This window comes from Protopterus annectens, chromosome 4.part0 (assembly GCF_019279795.1).
Source record: "Protopterus annectens isolate FY-2018-M chromosome 4.part0, PAN1.0, whole genome shotgun sequence".
Classification (NCBI taxonomy): Eukaryota; Metazoa; Chordata; order Ceratodontiformes; family Protopteridae; genus Protopterus; species Protopterus annectens.
Window position 1 is genome coordinate 120579177 of NC_056733.1, and position 19884 is coordinate 120599060.

General features: G+C 42.5%; 1 protein-coding gene across 1 annotated transcript in view; it reads left to right on the forward strand.

Moving 5' to 3' along the window:
- The window catches only part of LOC122800225 (ubiquitin carboxyl-terminal hydrolase 36-like), a 1786736-nt gene that overhangs the window by 307378 nt on the left and 1459474 nt on the right, over window positions 1-19884 (forward strand). Inside the window, exon 7 of the mRNA XM_044069718.1 lies at window positions 7539-7609. Coding sequence (XP_043925653.1) covers window positions 7539-7609 — 71 coding nt within the window. The remainder of the gene's footprint in view (window positions 1-7538; window positions 7610-19884) is intronic.

Sequence of the window (19884 nt, forward strand, 5' to 3'; positions counted from 1 at the left end):
CTGAGCCTGATTTAAGTGTGGCTCTTCAATATCTTACTGAGTTATTAGACAAAGGTTTGTCCTTTTCTTCTATTAAGATTCATGCTGCAGCAATTTCAGCTCACTACGACTGTGACCCACCATTGTTTTCTCATCCTTTGTTCAAGCAATTTCTTAGAGGGGCAAAGAATATAAGACCCCCACGAAGGGCTCCTACTCCTGCTTGGGATCTCAGTTTTGTGTTGGAGAAACTCACTCTACAACCTTTTGAGCCTGCAGCTACTGCTGAGTTGAAATATTTGTCATGGAAGACTGCTTTTTTGTTGGCCATTACCTCTGCAAGAAGGGTTTCTGAATTGCAGGCCCTTATGGCAGTTGAGCCTTTCTTAATTTTCCATAAGGATAGGGTATCTTTACGCACTAATCCTTCCTTTATGCCTAAAGTGGTTTCTAGTGTGGCTTTAAACCAAACTATTCATTTGCCTACTTTTTATGCAAATCCCCAAAATAAAGGGGAAAAGATTTTGCACACTTTAGATGTACACAGGCAGTTGCGATATTATTTGGACAGAACTAAAGGGTTCAGGCAATCTCAGCAGTTATTAGTTTCTTTTGCTTTGTGCTCTCAGGGCAAGCCCGTGTCAAAACAAACTATTTCTAAGTGGATTGGATTTTGCATTGCTTTCTGTTATTCCCATCATGGCAAAGAGATTCCAGCTGGGATTAGGCCTCATTCCACTAGGGCTACTGCCACTTCAACAGCTTTTGCGGGGGTGGCAACTAAGGATATTTTGGAGGCAGCCACTTGGAGTTCAGTGCATACCTTCTCTAGGCATTACCACCTTCCATTGTACTCTAAATCCAGGGCTGGGTTTGCCACTGCTGTGTTGCAGGGCATTCTGGCAGCTCCTGCTTCATTATAGTTTAGCCATCCTCCCTTACCTCTGCTTTGGGATTCTACCCAAGTGTTAGGACTGCAGCAATGTGAGATGAAGAACATAGTACAGTTTTGTACCTACCATAAATGTAGTTGTTCGAAGATCCACATTGCTGCAGTCCAATTTACCCTCCCTCCTTCCCCTCTGTAGCTTGAGGTGGTTGTGTGGGTTGGGTTATCCATCTGAGGTATATTGTGTATATTGTGTTTATTGTATATATTGTATATATTGTACATATTCTTGGTGTTAGGCTGGTTGGTTGTTTAGCTGTTGCCTATGGGTTTTGACCTTTTTCTTTAGGGTCTTCTGACATCTGGGGCAAGAAAAGACTGAGGATATGACGTCGGTCATGCGCATTTGTACCCTGACGTTCTGATGTCAGTCAAATGCGCCCTGACCGACATCAGCCTTATACTCTGATATTCGGGCCGACCGAGGGACAGCGGACTACCCAAGTGTTAGGACTGCAGCAATGTGGATCTTCGAACATCTACATTTATGGTAGGTACAAAACTGTACTTTTTCTCTGTTGACCAGGATTTACCCTTCTCTACCTATGAGGATTCTGATGCAGAGGACTCCATTCCCTCTGCTTCCCCTCCAGAAGATGTCTCTTTTGGTGAAACCTTGCATACTCTTAGGGAGCATTTCCACTGGGAAAGCCAGGATTACTTTGACCCCAAAAAGAGGCTTAGAGAATTTTTACTCCTGCCTCAGTACAGGCCTTTAGCTATACCTCCTGTACTGGACATTGTAGATGATGCCTTCTCGGAATCTAGCCTGGCCCCTGACACTTTACCTCCTGCTCTCAGAAAACCCGATGGGTTTTACAGGGTACCTGACTCTCACAAGTTCCTCTTTAAAAATCCTACTGCGGATCCTGAGACCATTTCGCAGGGACCCAAGGGCATTAAGGCTACTACTGCCAAAAATCCTACTCCCTCTGATAAAGATTCCAGGGTGCTGGATAGATGGGGGTAAGAAGGTATACACTTCTGCAACTTTGGCCATTAGGGCTTTAAACTGCCAGTTTCATATCTTAAAGTATCAGCAGCATATTATTGGAGTGCTTAAACAGAAAATGATGATTCCTGACTGTGCTGAAAATAAAGAATTATAGGATTTAATGTATTCTGCTGAACAAGTTGGAAAACGTACTTTGCAATGTGGTTTTGATTCATTAGAGGCATCTTGCAGGGCTGCTGTCACTGGGTCTGTACTTAGAAGGCATGCGTGGCTTAAGGACCAATATTTGCCAGATAATGTTAAAGCTAACTTACTGGATGCTCCCTTGAACCAAGACCACCTATTTGGCAACAAAGCAGAAGTAGTACTTAAAAATATGGATGAAAAAGCTAAATCTATGCAAACTGTTAAAGATTTCCTACAAGTACAGCCTCCCAGATTTAGTTAGGCATTGGCCCTTTAATAATTGGTCCTTTCCTGCCTCTTCCAGGCCTTCTCAGTCCAGATCCAGAACCAGCAGAACACCCAGGCTTCAGTCCCAAGGTACTCACAGGCCTAAGCAGTGGGGGGCTCCCATTTCCAAAGTACGGAGTAGTATGACCCCCCCCCCCCCATGGTAAACTGTCTCAATTACTTAACTTTAAACCTTCCAAGCCCTGCTCAGCTGACTGTTCCTTTAGGGGGAAAGATTGTCCTGCATGCAAAGAAATTGGGAACTCGTTACCCAGGTCAAATGGGTTTTAATTATAGTTTCCCAAGGATAAAGATTCCACTTGCACTCCTTACGAACCCCAAACGGTTGGCCATACCTACCCCCAAATCAGTGGGCAGAGGCTCAAAAGCAAGTTCTCTCTCTTTTAAGCATCAGGGCTATTTAACCTGTCCCAGAAGAAGAATGGGGGCAAGGTTTCTACTCAAGACTTTCCTGGTACCCTGGAAAGACAATTCTTGGCGTCCTATCCTGGACTTGTGTATCCTAAACACTTTTTTGGTAATCCCAAAATTCAAGATGCTAACTCTTCATCAGCTGCTTCCCATGCTAGGCAAAGATGCTTGGTTGGCAACACTGGATTTAAAGGAAGCCTACCTGCACATCCCAATAAGGGAATCCTGCAGAAGATACCTATGCTTCAGAGCAGGCTATACATGCACCATCAGTTCTCTGCACTTCCCTTTGGCTTATCTACTGCGCCCAGGGTATTCACAAAGTGCCTAGCTCCAGTCATTACCTTTTACCGGCAAAGAAATATTCAAATATACCCATACCTGGATGATTGTCTAATTCAGGCAGAAAGCCAGGACATACTATTATTGGCATTTGTAAAGAAATTGCCAACTTCTCTGGGGTACACCATAAACAAAAAGAAATCACATCTTGTACCCTGCCAACAAATTGTATTCCTGGGAGCAAGCATGAAGACAACTTCCCAGATGGCCTACTTCACACCAGAGAATCAAGTTCATTTGACAGTCTACTTCAAACTACTGGCCACAAAGGCCCAGCTATCTGCAAGGAAAATACTGCAAGCCCTGGGGTTCATGGCCTCCTGCATTCTTCTAATTCCAATGCAAGACTGCATATGAGGAAACTACAATGGTATCTAAAAAGCCTATGGTGTCAACGTTCTCAGGATCTAGAATCAATGATTCCTGTCATACCTTGTCTACAGATAGAGCTCCTTTGGTGGGCAGAGGCCTGCCACCAAAACAAGGAACTGGCATTCACTGTACCCCCTGCCGCCCAAACCCTAACAACAGATGCATCAGACTATGCATGGTGGGCTCACTTGGCAGGGCAGTGCATTCAGGGCAAATGGAACCCAAGTCAAATGCATCTGCATATCAATCAAAAAGAAATGTTAGCTGTACAGAATGCTCTGACAGCCTTCAAGGACCACATTCTTCCCAGACAATTATTGGTAAAGATGGACAGCACCACTGTTATGTGGTACATAAATAAGCAGGGGGGAACCGACTCATACCCTCTCTGCAGACTAGCCATGGCTATATGGAACACAGCCTTGAGCTACCAAGTGCACCTACAGGCTCAATTCCTGCCAGGAAAGCTAAATACATTGGTGGATGACCTAAGCAGAAGTCTCATGGACCCACATGAGTGGAAACTGGAACCAAATATATTCAACATGTTGAGAAACAAATTGGGGAGCCCAGAGATAGACTTGTTTGCCTCCCCCCAGAGCTACCAATTGGCCAAATTCTGCACAAGGACTCCCCACAAACAAGCTTGGAAAGTGGATACCCTGTCCTTCATCTGGAAAAATCTATCAGTTTGTCTTTTCCCCTCTGCCTATCCTTCCAAGGTACTACTAATGATCAAACAGGACACACCAAGGAAAATAATGATTGCACCAGACTGGTACCCCCTCTTGCGCAGTGTGTCACTGCTGGCACCATGGCGCCTGACTCAGACTCCAGCCCTGCTGTCCCAGCAGGAGAGCCACTTTCTGCACCCAGAGCGTCAAACCCTGAACCTGGCAGCCTGGCTAATTACCTGATCTCTCCGTTACCATCCCTCAGTAAGCAATTGATGGATGTCATTCTCGAAGCAAGGAGGTATAGTACTAGAAAATCCTATGCTGAAAAATGGAAAAGATTGTGTTCCTGGAGCCAAACTCAGGGGATGGGCACAGCAGCACCCAATTTACCTCAGATTCTTCAATACTTAACTGAGATGCTTCACAAGGGCCTTCCCTTTTCCTCCATCAAAATTCATGCCTCAGCCATTTCAGCTGATTACAATACAGAACCACCCCTCTTCTCTCATCCACTGCTGAAGCAATTCCTCAAAGGGGCCAAAAACTTGACCACACAGAAGAGCCCCTACTCCAGCCTGGGACCTGGACTTTGTATTGGAAAAGCTCACTCTACTTCCCTTTGAGCCAGCTGCAAATGCAGAGTTGAAATTCCTTTCTTGGAAAACAGCTTTCCTTCTAGCCATCACTTCAGCAAGAAAGGGTGTCTGAATTAAAGGCCCTCATGGCAGTGGAGCCCTTCATCATCTTTCATGCGGACAGGGTGTCCCTCAGGACTAATCCCTCCTTCATGCCCAAGGTGGTATCCAGTGTGGCCCTTAATCAGTGCATTCATTTGCCAAACTTATTTTCTAATCTACAGAACAAAGAGGAGCGAATACTGCACTCCTTGGACATGCACAGACAACTTAGATTTTACTTGGACAGGACTAAACCTCTCAGGAAATCTGAACAGCTGCTGGTTGCATTTGCTGCAGAGGCAGAGGGGAAGGCCATTTCAAAGCAAACCATTTCTAAGTGGATAGGCCATTGCATTCATTTCTGCTGTAAGCACCATGGAAAGCCTACCCCAGAGGGGATAAGACCACATTCAACCAGGGCTGCATCTACCTCTACAGCCTTTCTCTGAGGTGTCCCTACCAGGGACATCCTAGAAGCCGCTACCTGGAGTTCTGTACATACCTTCACCAAGCATGATCACGTGCCAATTTTTTCTATATCCAGAGCTGGCTTTGCCACTGCAGTTTTGCAGGGCCTTATAGCTGGTCCTAATGCTATCTAATTACCTCCTCCCATCCTTGGCTTTGGGAATCTACCCAAATGTGATGACTGCAACAGTGAAACACGAAGAACATAGTACAGTTGTGTACACTTACCATAAATGTAGATGGTAGAGTGTATTCACTGTTGCAGTCCTGGTTACCCTCCCTCCAGCCCCCTGACTTCTATTGACTATACCTCTATTCTTGTTTACTATGCTTAAAGCTTTTTGGTGTATTTGCTTTTTTTGTTGGAGGTGTAACCTTGTATATAATTGCTTCCCGTTATGGGGGCAGCTGACATCTGGGGCAAGAAAAACTGATGTAATGGCGTCGGCTGCATGCTTTATACCCGTGACTACCTGACATCATGGAAGATGAGACAGCAACCGATGCAGTACCCAAGACTTTGATAATCAGGCCAACTGAGGGCTACTGCAAGCAGATAACCCAAATGTGATGACTTCAACAGTGAATACACTCGAACATCTACATTTATGGTAAGTGTACACAGCTGTATTTTCTTGAAAGCAATAGGGCAGAGTAGTCTACCAGTTTTGATCAGAGTGCCAAAAAATGTAATTTTCATGACTGCTTTTCTTGCAGGATGTTCATATGCCAGGCTGTTAAATGGTACAGGGTGGAGTGGGAGACATATTCTTGCAATATTTTGATATGCTCTTGTATGTCTATAGTCAGTAAAGCTGTTCAAGTCTTCAAGGAATCCTGTCAGAAAATCTGGGAAAAAAAATGAAGGACGCTAATCCTGTAGTGCAGTGGAGTTCCAAGCAGAATGTGCTTAAGTGCTGCTGTACGGCACTAGTCCCTAGTCCCTGAGGTTACAGTCCCACTGCTCTGGGATATGTTACCTTACATTCTTGTTCTTTATATAGGACTACACATAATGAATGTAATTAGTTTCTGAAAAGTTTCTGGAATCGAGCTGCAAGATTCTCTGATGTCCCTGGTTCTATTTCCCTTGTTTGTGGAGAGCACTCTGGTAGACAGATATAAAAATCCTGTCTAGAGAAATGACCCTTTGACCTCCAGCAAGGGTATAATATTTAACAAGAGACTATTCAGGTAATGCATGGGGAGCATATTTCAGCAATCTGTCACTCCATAGCAGATGGTCTCCGCAGGAAGTCTCTTCAGCCAAACCTAAAAGATTAGAAAACCTTGTACAGAGCCCTGGCAGCTTTTCAATTCAAGTTTAATGCATACTACTTTTAGCTACATATAAACATGTGTAGAAAATTATTCCCCCTCTTTATTTTGCACAGGTGTGGGCATTGCTAATGTGATGCATGCAAGTCCATAAGGTCATGCATACATTTAATGTTGATTGATAGATGGACCTGCTTAACATAATGGAATTGCACATATTGCGGGAGGTTGTGGAGTATGTCCGTGTGAATATTTGTTAGCTGTTACCTAATAAGAATTTATAATGCAGGGCTTCAGGTTGGTGAATGTCTCATTAAAGTTTCAGCTTTACCTGGAACCTTGAAGCCTTTTTTTTCTGCATGGCGATCCTTATCAGCTCAGTCTTGTGATATGCAAGTGTTAGGTGCTAGCAAGTGGGTTTAGCCTGTAGATTTCTCTAACTCCTCGTAGGCCGCTTGGAGATTAATCAGTTGTTAATCAGCATAAAGCATATTGTGCGATCAGACATTAATTTCCCATTAAGTCGTGCACTGCTAATGGATGCGTTCACCCACTTGCCAGTATCACCAATGTGACCAAATGAACCACCCTTTCCCAGAGTCAGTGAACCAGTATTAGTTGCATCCTCCCTGCGTGGCCACTGCTGCATCTGTGCTACTGATTGATCGTGGGTTGTCTGGGTCATTGTATGGGCTTTATCCCTCTGCTTAATGGAGCCTATTCTTTTAGTTAAAATAAAAGGGTTTTGTTGCATTGATTTGTCACCATTTTTCTTTGTTTACAAAAGCCTTTTGTTTAAGTAGTAACATAGATTAGGACTGCATGTTTGTGGGTGGTCATGCACCCTTATGTATACAAATAATTGTTCAGATCTGAGTTTGATCTGTGCAGTGCATGTTACTGTGTGATTTGGTTTTCTAAAAAATCACTGAGTTACTTTTTACTTCTTTTTTTAGTGAAGTGCTCGATATGTAAAACTGTTTCTGACACCTATGACCCATACCTGGACATTGCACTTGAAATCAGGGTAAGGTAAATTTTGACATAATTTAATCATTTATTGCATAGGCTGTGTTGCTGTCATATTCCCAAAGTGTAGTACTCACCTGTGACTCATAAGTTTAAAGGTTATGTCTTTTCCTTATGCTCATTTTGTTCTCTGAGAAACTTATGAACATGTGTAAAAGACTTCTTCAGACATTTTAAAATTGCATTGAAACCATTGTGTATATACTTCAAAATTACCGCCACTCTAATTCATAGGGAGGGTGGCCTAATGGTTAAGGTGTTTGTCTTACAAACACAAGGTGCAGGGTTTGAGTCTCACAAGGAATAATTGGCTAGGCTTAACATGGCTCGCAAGGGCAGTTAGCTTAGTACTAACATATGAAACTATAACAGGAAATAACATCATTTACTAATTATACAGCTAAAACATTATCTACAACCATAACAAATTATCTTATTGTTCACATAAGCCACCAAATCTATTTGAGAGTGCCTGCCACTACTTAAAAGCAGAATTACTTATGATTAATATACATATTTCAAACCTACTATAATATGACAATAAATACATACACAAAGCAGTATAAAAATTACAAAATCATATGAAAAAATCATAAAACTTAAAAATAGCAGTATTAAGTTTTGTGATTATGTCCAAATAGCTTTTAAACTAGCAGTGGTGAAAAACAAAATCTAAAATACTATCTTATTCCTACACATATACATAAATATATTGATCTACTCAGAGCCTTTAACTTGAGAATACTATTTGTTGTACAATATTCATTCAGTCCTGGCCATGCATATGCATATAAACACAACTGATATATTAACTCCGATCTTTCTAAATGTAGAGCCCAAGGTCCACCTTTTTCATTTTCCATAATTTGCTGTATTACCCAAAATTTAAAATGATGGTTGCTATATTCATGTATGTGCTTAGCCAATCCACTGGTAAGAATACCCTTTTTGATATAAATATGTTCATATATTCTTTCCTTTAAAAATGTGGTGGTCTTACCAATGTAATAAGCTGTACATATCTGACACATAGCAACATATACCACTCTTTTAGAACTGCAGTTGTATCTACCTAGCATATCATACCATTTACCTTTGATTTAAAAAAAAATGGCCTTGGTGAATGTGGTTACAATAATTGCACATACCACACTTATTCATATTCCCTTTTTTATGTGCTGATGATCGACATTTTCCATCAAGTTCTTTAAATTCTTACCTCTTCGTGCTATGACCCTAAATCCATCACCTTATTTGTTTTTAATCTGTGCATCATCATTGATAACTACCCAGTTCTTTAACATAACTTTAATTTCATAGACATGCATACTGAAGGTAGTTATGCTAATGAACTATCAAACTGGTTGTCACTTACGTTTAATACCTGCTCCCCCTTATTATAACTTGAGGATGGGTGAGAAGTGGCCATTCATTCTTTTTATTTTTACCTCATAATATAATTCATATAAAATTTGATCTAGATATCCCCTTTTTTAAACATATCTATAAGCCCTTCACATTCACTGTTGAAATCATCATCATCACTAACCATTTTGGCACCCTGAACTTTGATTTTGTTCATATAATTTTTCATTTGATTTTGTAATTTTTTTATGGCTTTGTGTATTTATTTATTGTCATATTATAGTAGGTTTGAAATATTATGTATATTAATCATAAGTAATTCTGCTTTTAAGTAGTGGCAGACACTCTCAATAAATAGGTTTGGTGGCTTATGTGAACAATAAGAGAATTTGTATGGTTGTAGATAATTTAGCTGTATAATTAGTAAATGACGTTATTTCCTGTCATGAGTTAGAGGGGCGATAATTTTGAAGTGTATATAAAATGGTTTCAATGCAATTTTAAAATGTCTGATGAAGTTTACTATTCTATTTAAACGAAAAGTGCTTTGCGTTAAATAAATTAAGGCTTTTCATTTGCCTTGTGGCTGCCATTTTGTTATTTATAATAGTTTTTCAGTACAAGTTTTTAAATATGTAAAAGACCACAGAAAGCACCTTAAGAATGTAGGAACAATACTAGGGGGAATATAAGATGCCTAGCCATGTGCACCTTTAAGTAGGCCCATTTAAAAAAGTTCTTATTACCCTTAAGTTACATAATCAGTAAGACATAAGTATGCTGCACATTGAAGTGTTTAATCGGCATAGTTAGGGTAATAGTAAAATGAAGTGTCATTAAGTGCTCCTGAGAATTGTGGATGCTCATCATAGGGATTGCTGCCACTTTTAGTGGATTTTATCCAAGGGATTTTCCAAAGGTGGATAACCTACTGTCTGCCCCTTCGGAGTGTGACTCCTCCTTGTTTGATAACAGACTTGAGTATGGTATTTAAGAAGGAAGAAGCTGTGGTAAAGTTCATTTCTTTTTATTTTAATGAAGTATGCCATCATCAGTCCACTGTTCATTAGGGCTCTTCCCGGTGACTTACAAGAGAATAAGAGCTCTTATTACAAGATTTTTATTGCCTTTTTTATTTGTGCCTCTTGATTAATTTTATTGGTTTTGAATGTAAATTGTACTTTTGCATTTGGCCTTAACTCATTTTCTAAGCTCCATAATGTGCCCAGAAGAGTATTCAAACAAGTATGCATGTGGAAGGCAAAGTCCACTTAAAGATTTTCATCTGTAGCATCTTTTTTTTCTTTTTTTGCTATGGAAGGGAGCACCAAGCGTCTTCTACAAATTCTGTGTAACTTGCAGAAAAAAAAGCCTTCATTTCTAGAGCCTGGAATCACAGGGCGTATTTGGATCCAAGAAGATTAGATGTCTCTGTACAGGCCAACCATATGCTAGGCAAACCTTCTGTTTTTATCCTGCAACAAAAAAGATAGTCTCCATTAATCAGCAATTGGAAAGCATGACATAAAGCAGTCTTTCAGAGGTTCGCAGGCACTGGTCCTGGCAAAGAATAACTTTACCCTGCAACCCAGTGCAGTTGTAGAACTGATTCCCTGCCTATCTGAAGGCAATTGTGATTTTTCACTTTGGCTGCTGCTGCTTTGCAAGCCTCTGGGGGGGTGTTTGTAATGTACATGTCCGATACCAGTAGCTAGGTACTCAAGAAGGATGTCCGTGGTTCTAGAATTATGCTATTTCTACCAGAATTTAATATGTCATTAGATATATTGACAGTACTCTTAAATTTTAGTGATGAGGGTGTTTTTGATGATTTTTTTTAAGTATAGACTAAGTGATAATTTGCCTTCTAGTAAGAGAGTAGGCCTGATGACTGCAGAAGAATGTTTCATAGCATTACAAAGGGTTGGCCTCCAATCTATGCAATGTTCACTACTGGGACAACTCCTGTAGAGACAAGAATGGAAATTCCCTCATCTGAATCATCAGAATTGAACTTTGAAATAGAGAATTTATCTTATTTTGTCTACATTTTATCTTCCATGAAACACAACGTAAAAAACAAGAGTTGTATCAAGCTCCGCACCAGAGTACATATACATTGTTAATGCCCTGAATTTGACAACCAAGCATTTTACTCTGAATTGAAAGTTTTCTGGTTTTAGTGGGCAGGGAGGAACCTAAGCTCATTGTATCATCACCTGTCCCTCCTCCATTTAGACACCTTGAATTGGCATCCGTAAACCTAGAATCGGAGTCTGCTGCTCTGATGAAACCAGATGGGGTACTATTGGGTCCAGGAGGACTTCAATTATTTGTGCAGAAAATATGTGGCTGACTTATCAGTAGATGTTCTTCATTCCACATTGCTGCAGTCCTAACTATTGGGTAGTCCGCTGTCCAGTCGGCCCGAATACCAAAGTATATGGCTGACGTCGGTCAGGGCGCATTAGACTGACGTCAGTACGTCAGGGTACTAATGCGCATGACCGACGTCATATCCTCAGTCTTTTTTGCCGCATGGTCCGATGCAGAAGCAATTTTGCGAGTGCAGGCTGGCGTTCTGAAAGTTTCTGAAGTCAGAGTTTCAGACCGAATCAAAGTTGGCTAAGTACCCCGTTGGGGAATATTTTGGTTTTTTCTTGCCTCAGTATTTAACCGGATGTCAGAAAAAGTGAATAACTGTATTTCTTGTGGGAAACAGATACCTCATAGGGATTACCATACTTTGTGTATACCTTGTTTAGGGCCTGAGCACGACGTTGTTGGATGCCGCTCTTGTGCTAGATTTAACAAATGCACTATTAAAAGAAGGTTAGACTGTGCCAGGTTAGTGTTTGGGAAGCGTTGTAATTATAAAATGCCGTCGGATGCTCCGGCGCGCTTCGCTAAAAACACAAAGATAAAGCAGCAAAGCCTAGGGTGGAGGAACCGACAGTCCCAGACGCCGGTACTTTGGAAGGCTCAGTGGAGCCGGAGGTTTTGCCAGGTGTCTCTTTGGAGTCTCAGGGAGAGACTTTACTGTTACAGGATGTATCCTCTCAGGAAGTAGGCCAGGCTGAGGGGGCTTCTCAGGTGGCTGTTCTTCCCTCTCTTCCTAAGGTGGTTAGAGCCTCCCCTTCAGTTTCCAAGGCTTCTTTGAGGGGTAGGCCAAGTTTAGCTTCTGTGGGGGTTTCTCCTAGTGCTTCAGGATCTTTGCCTAAGAAACATATGCTTAAAATGGCAGAGGATTTGATTACTATGATTAGGGGTTCTATGCCCCCTCCTGATAAGAGGCCTAGGGTGGAACCTGAGTTTGAGAGTTTTGAGCAATGCTCGGAGGCTTCGGAGTCTTCGGCTGAAGGCTTGCAGGAGTACCCTCCTTATTCTGATTCTGATGTGGATGATTCTACTCCTTCTGCTTCTCCTCCTGAGGATTTTTCATTTTCAGAGACTCTGCATTCCATGAGGGAGCATTTTAAATGGGAAGGTCAAGATTTCTCTGATTCCAGGAAAAGGCTTAGGGAATTCTTGTGTCTACCCCAGCATAGGCCTTTAACTATACCTCCTGTTTTGAATGTGGTGGAAGATGTGTTTGCAGAGGCTTCCTGAATCCTGATTCTTTGCCTCCTGCCCCAGTTAAACCAGATAGGTATTATAGGGTGCCTGAAGCTCATAAGTATCTTTTAAGAGTCCTAGGGCAGACCCAGAAACTGTCTCTCAGGGGCCTAAAGGTGTGAAGGCCTCAGTTGTTAAAAATCCTGTCCCTCCTGATAAAGAGGCAAGGGCTTTGGATAGATGGGGAAAGAAAGTGTATACTTCTTCCACTTTAGCCATGAGGGCGTTGAATTGTCAGTTTCACATGTTAAAATATCAGAATTATCTTCTTTCACAGCTGAAATCTAAGGTGGATGCTCTGGCTGAAGGTATTGAGTGTAAAGAGTTGCAGGATTTAGTTCATGTGTCTGAACAGGTGGGTAAACATTCCTTGCAGTGTGGTTTTGATGCTGTGCAGGCCTCCTCCAGGGTGGCTGCCACTGGTTCTGTTCTTCAGAGGCACGCCTGGCTGAGAGATCAGAATTTAGCTGAGCATGTTAAGACAAGGATTTTGGATGCTCCTTTACAGTCTGATGTGTTGTTTGGTTCGCCTGTGGAAGCAGTTTTGAAGAAAATGGAGGACAAGGCTAAGTCTATGCAAACTGTTAAAGATTTTTGCAGGTGCAGCCTCCGAAGTTTAGTAGAAATTGGCCTACTAAGGGATGGACTTATCCTGCTTATGATTCCCAGTCTAGGGGTAGGTCTAGACGTGGTAGGGGCAGAGCTCAGGGTTCTTTTAGGCCTAGGGCAGGGAGTTCCCCTGCTCAGACTTCTGGTGAGGGCAGGGGTCAGTCCTTTCGTAAGCAGACCCAATGACCTGCCTTTTCCGCTGCCAGTACGTTCTCGCCTGGCAGCACCTTTGGGAGGAAGGCTGTCTCTTTTCAAAGAAAATTGGGATTTAATTACCCAAGACAGATGGGTTCTGGATATTATTCACCACGGTTACAGGTTTTATTTCCATACCTTGCCTCCTTTCAAAGGCATGCCAGACATTCCTCTTCTTCAAAGAACAGAGGCTCACAAGCAAATTTCTCTGTTGCTCCAAATAGGGGCCATTCAGTCAGTTCCTGTGCCGGAAAGGGGCCTAGGATTTTATTCTCGCCTGTTCCTAGTACCAAAGAAGGGGAACACGTGGAGACCAATTCTGGATTTATCTATCCTCAACACTTATCTGGACATTCCCAAGTTCAAAATGTTGACGTTACAACAGCTTTTACCTCTGCTGGGCAAAGATCACTGGATGGTAACTTTAGATCTCAAGGAAGCTTACCTTCATGTGCCAATAAGACTAAGTTGCAGGAAGTATCTGCGTTTTCGAGCTGGAAATTCTCATTATCAGTTCTCTGCATTGCCCTTTGGCTTATCTACTGCCCAGAGTATTCACAAAGGTTCTGGCTCCAGTGATAGCTTACTTCAGGCTAAAAGGAATCCAAATCTATCCTTACTTGGACGACTGCCTGATTCTGGCTCAAGAAAAGAAGATCTTCTACAGCATCTGGAATATGTCATAGCAGTGCTAAGATGCCTAGGGTATTCTGTGAACGAAATAAAGTCCAGTCTAGTACCCTCTCAAGACATGTGCTTTCTGGGTGTGAGACTGAATACAGCAGCCCAGATGGCCTTTTTAACCCCGGACAAACAAAACAATCTTTCCAGTTACTTCCATCATCTATCTCTTCAGTCCGGGCTGACTGCAAGGACAGTCCTTCAAGCCTTAGGGTTCATGGCATCTTGTATTCTGGTGCTTCCCAATGCCAAACTGCATATGAGGAAGCTACAATGGTATCTCAAAATCTGTGGACACAGCACTGCCAGGATTTGGACACTGTCATTCAAATAATACCTTGCATTCAAAAGGAATTTTTGTGGTGGGCTCAGGAATGTCACCTAAACAAGGGACTCTCTGTGACCCGGCCAGAGGCAAGTCAGATTCTAACGACAGATGCCTCAGATATTGCTTGGGCAGCGCATCTAAATGGAAAGTGGATACAAGACAAGTGGCCTGCCAGACTACAGCATCTACATATCAACATGAAAGAGATGTTAGCAGTTCAGTTTGCATTAATTGCTTTCAAGGAGTTACTTCTTCCAGGGCAGGTGTTGATTCTAACAGACAACACAACTGTCATGTGGTACATCAACAAACAAGGGGGAACACATTCTTACCCATTGTGCAGACAAGCAATGATTTTATGGGAGACTGCGCTCAGTCTGCAACTAACTCTTCAGGCAAGGTTTCTGCCGGGAGCACAGAACTCCTTAGCAGATGTATTAAGCAGACAAATCATGGATCCCCACGAGTGGAAACTGGATCTTCATGTATTTCAAAAATTGACAGTGTCATGGGGAACTCCAGACATCGATCTGTTTGCTTCTCCACTAAACCACCAGCTGCCAAAGTTTTGCACGAAGGGATTTCATCACACAGCTTGGAAAGTGGATGCTCTTTCTTTCAGTTGGAAAAATCTTCATGTGTATGCCTTTCCACCTCTGCCTCTTCTTCCAAAGGTGCTTCTAAAGGTCAGACAAGACAAGCCAAGGATGATTTTAATAGCTCCAGATTGGCCTCGGCAGCACTGGTACCCATTACTGAGGAGTCTGGTAAGGAAGTCTCCATGGCCTTTACCCTTGATTCCACACCTGTTGTCTCAGAGGGACGGTCATCTGCTCAATGTCAAGCTTCACTCTCTACATCTAACAGCCTGGCATATTCTGTTTTGAAAGACAGCAGGTCTCAGCTTCCTCAACAAGTTTTAAATGTGATTATGGAAGCCAGAAGACCTAGTACAAGGAAAGTGTACGCAGAAAAATGGAAGAGATTTTTGTTTTGGAGTGCAGCAAACAATTTGGAGATTACTGTGCCAAATTTGAGTGTGGCTCTTCAATATCTTACTGAGTTACTGGACAAAGGTTTCTCTTTCTCTTCCATTAAGATTCATGCTGCAGCAATTTCAGCTCACTATGATTGTGACCCACCATTGTTTTCGCATCCTTTGTTCAAGCAATTTCTTAGAGGGGCAAAGAATATAAGACCCCCGTGAGAGCTCCTACTCCTGCTTGGGATCTCAATTTTGTGTTGGAGAAACTTACTCTACAACCTTTTGAGCCTCTTGGCTACTGCTGAATTGAAATACTTGTCATGGAAGACTGTTTTTTTTTTGTTGGCCATTACTTCTGCAAGAAGGGTTTCTGAGTTGCAGGCCCTTATGGCAGTGGAGCCTTTTTTGATTTTTCATAAGGATAGGGTATCTTTACGTACTAATCCTTCCTTTATGCCTAAGGTGGTTTCTAGTGTGGCTTTAAACCAAACTATTCATTTGCCTACCTTTTATGCAGATCCCCAAAATAAAGGGGAAAAGATTTTGCACACTTTAGATGTACACAGGCTATTGCGTTATTATTTGAGCAGGACTAAGGATTTTAGGCAGTCTCAGCAGTTGTTTGTTTCTTTTGCTTTGAGTTCCAAGGGCAAGCCTGTGTCAAAACAAACTATTTCTCGGTGGATTGGGTGTTGCATTACTTTTTGTTATTCCCATCATGGCAAGGAGATTCCAGCTGGGATTAGGCCTCATTCCACTAGGGCTACTGCCACTTCCACAGCATTTCTAAGGGGGGTGGCAACTAAGGATATTTTGGAGGCAGCTACTTGGAGTTCAGTGCATACTTTCTCTAAGCATTATCACCTTCCTCTCTACTCTAAGTCTAGGGCTGGTTTTGCCACAGCTATTTTGCAAGGCATGTTGTCAGTTCCTGCTTCCTTATGATTTGCCAGCCTCCCTTACCTCTGCTTTGGGATTCTACCCAATAGTTAGGACTGCAGCAATGTGGAATGAAGAACATAGTACAGTTTTGTACCTACCATAAATGTAGATGTTCGAGGATCCACATTGCTGCAGTCCAATTTACCCTCCCTCCTTCCCTCTGTGTTTAGGGGTGGTTGTGTAGGTGAGGTTATATTCTGGATTGTGTATATATTGTATATATATTTTTTGGTGCAGGTATTTTGGGAGTTTTTGGTTTTTGGCCTTATCTTTTCAGGGTCTTCTGACATCTGGGGCAAGAAAAGACTGAGGATATGACGTCGGTCATGCGCATTAGTACCCTGACGTACTGACGTCAGTCTAATGCGCCCTGACCGACGTCAGCCATATACTTTGGTATTCGGGCTGACTGGACAGCGGACTACCCAATAGTTAGGACTGCAGCAATGTGGATCCTCGAACATCTACATTTATGGTAGGTACAAAACTGTACTTTTTCCTGGAGGCCAACAGTCAACCAAAGCCCAGGTTTAAACATGCTGCAAAATAACAAGGAGAGCAGAATTCTGGACTGCTCCAAAAAGAAATTGCATTCCTCAGCATTCGTATGTTTTGAGCAGTTAATGGTCAGATGTATATGACGAAATACAAGAGTTAAATCTTAAGCAAATGGAAGACGTGATAGCTACTGTTCCATAGAAGAATATGAAAGTACCAGAGGTAATCCAAACTGCTTTTAGACTGGGCAAACGTGAAGTAAAATGTGATGTTCTGCAGTAGATGCCTACAAGAAAGTGGCTGCAACTGAAACTGTATTAGAAGGCATGACTGGATCAGACATCTGCTTTCACCATTGAACATTGTCATACTCCCAATGTAAGAAGGAGCCATCCTGCTCCATCTTTGTTTCTTTTTTAAGGCTGGCAGTGTTGGAAATAATGCTCGCTTTTTTTTTTTTAATCTGACATTTATAGTTCAACAAAATCAAGAGCTTTTTATCCAATAAATGTTCCACTGGGGGTAAATCCCCCCCCCCCAATTAGATTAGGAATTGGTAGATCCTTTACAGTCAGTCCAATCCAACATGTGGGTCATTGAGCTGCTTGTCAGATCCAGCCGGACAGAACTGGTGCTCCAGCACTGAGCCATTTTAAGAAGTCTTCCTTCTCATAATGCACCTGTTCCTTTAGTTACCTCAGATCTTGTTGAATGCCGTAACACTTAGGTGCCATTAATCCTTGCTGCCTTGGATTCAATGAGCTGAAATCTGCTGATCCTTCAGGTCTTACATCATGGAAACCTAACCATTTTTATAAAGTCCAAGATCCATTTAAGGGCAGTTATACCCCAAGCACAGTATTTCCTTTCTTCAGCATGTATTTTTCCATACATTAAAAAGGCATAACTTAGTTTCTTCCCATGTGCCATTTCTGCCATAGTCAGCTCATGATGTGTTGCTCCTTAAAGGATATCTCATGATATTTTCTTCGGGAATTTGCTGTTCCATCATTTTGCTAATTACCCTGAAAGCTGCTTGCTAAGAAAAAAAGAACATGCACCCAGGGAAAGGTATCTGTATATTTTTTTTCACAGTAGCCAAAGTCATGGCTATTTGGGCTGTAGGTAATCACAGGTATTTACTGTGTACTGGTATTAACAGTGGCATTCTTTCCTTCTTTTGGTACAGTAAACCTCTTGAACCTTTAAGAATTCACAGCTGTTTAACTTCAGCATCTAAAGAAGAGGAAACCTGATAACCATGCCTTCTTATCTGTCCAGATTTTTGCCTCTTATTTTTGGTTTGTTCCTCATAAAAATTGTGGATGTGAAGTTGTTCAATCTCATCTTCGTTCTTACTGATGGGTTTAGAGCCGATCCTCGGCTCCGAGTTGGCCAATTTGCAAAGCTCGAGGTCTCTAACAACTCGAGGCCAAACCCCTATCCCACAATGCACCAATACATTCCCCAGATCTAGTTTGCCGCTGCAACGGATTGTGTGTTTCTCTACAGCTCAGGCCATTGGAGAGATAAGTTTAATATTTTCAGCTTTTTTTGTCCTGAATAATTACCTTTTTGCTGGTTAGTTAGGTTTGTTATAGTATTGTGGTTAGTACGGTTTATCCGTTTTTCGGATTTATATCCATATTTTGTTATGTATATATATATATATCTCTAGTTTTTGGACGTTGGCCCTGTTTCTTCTGTGTTAGCCGTTTGGCTTATTTGCTCTATCCTAAGCCAAGTTAGGCTCTTGCAGTTTTCTGCAATTTTTTGTTAGCCGGTTAGGCTCCTGGCCATTTGTTGGCTGTTTTTTATTTCCTTTAGCCTGTTAGGCTTATTCTGTTTGCACAGTCTTTAGGAAGTTACAGTAAGCTGCCATTTTGGTACTTGTAGCCGGTTAGGCTTAGTTTCGTTTTCTGACAAGGTGGTGGTGGTTTCCATTGCTGACTTTCACAATGTCTGAGAAGGCAAAATCAGGGTTTAAAAGATGCCGTAAATGTAGTCAAAAGATGTCGATAACTGATGGCCACTCCACATGTGTGTATTACTTGGGTGAGGTCCATTTACAGGAGGTTTGTTCCATTTATCATGGGTTCAGCTCTAGAGGTTTGGCTAAAAGGAAACGTAAGCTAGTAGAGTGGGGATTGATTAAGTCTGCTTTCCAATCAGACTTGGATTCTGCTCTGCGACAATCAAAACCACCTTCTCTCGCCTCTTCCACTAGTTCGGCTCCGAAGGGCTCTTCGGTTCCAAAATCTTCAAAAAAGGCTGCGGTCTCAGCTCCAGTGTCATTGGAACCAACCATACAGGTTGTTGGTAGGACCCAGTCCCCAGTCTTGGAACCGGTATCTCCTACCTTGAGATCCCCGATTCTAGGTTCACCGGCTCCGTCAGTGGTTTCCTCTCGGGCTTCCAGACTCTCTGATTCAGATGTGGACTGAGTGGTGTGGATATTTTTACAGGATCCGGTGCTTGCTAAAATTCTGTTGGCTTCGACTCAAGCAGATCGGAACCTACAAAGTCCTCTCCTGTTGTTTCTGCTCCTCCTCTGACTCAAATCGAGACATCTGAGCTGGAGGAGGCTATTCAGTCATTTGTGGAGCCATCTGTACCTTCCACCCTGATGTCCTCTGCTACAGCAGCGGAATCTGGGAGACAACACTCTCCTGTCTGTTCCGGGGGGGGGGGGGCAGTCGAACTGATAGATCTGTTCTGACTCTTCCTCTTGGGGCTTTAGCACAGATGAGTTCGGTTCCTACCTCGGGCTCGGAGCCAGCAGTTCTGGTGCGGGAGGCGTCTTCGGTGCCTTTAGACAAGGGTGCTTCCTCACATTGGAGCCGTGGTGCCTTCGATGCCATGAGGAGGGCTTTGTCCCCCTGGACTACCACAACCTCTGATATGACCACCTCCTCCTGAAAGGTGCCTGAATCTTCTCTGCTACCACAGGTTCACCATAAGCGTAGGGACCCAGAGCCTCAGGACGCTCCTTTGGGGGAACCCTGCTCTTCGAGACCTCCCCAGAGATTCCCACTGAGGAGGTTCCTCGGAAGAG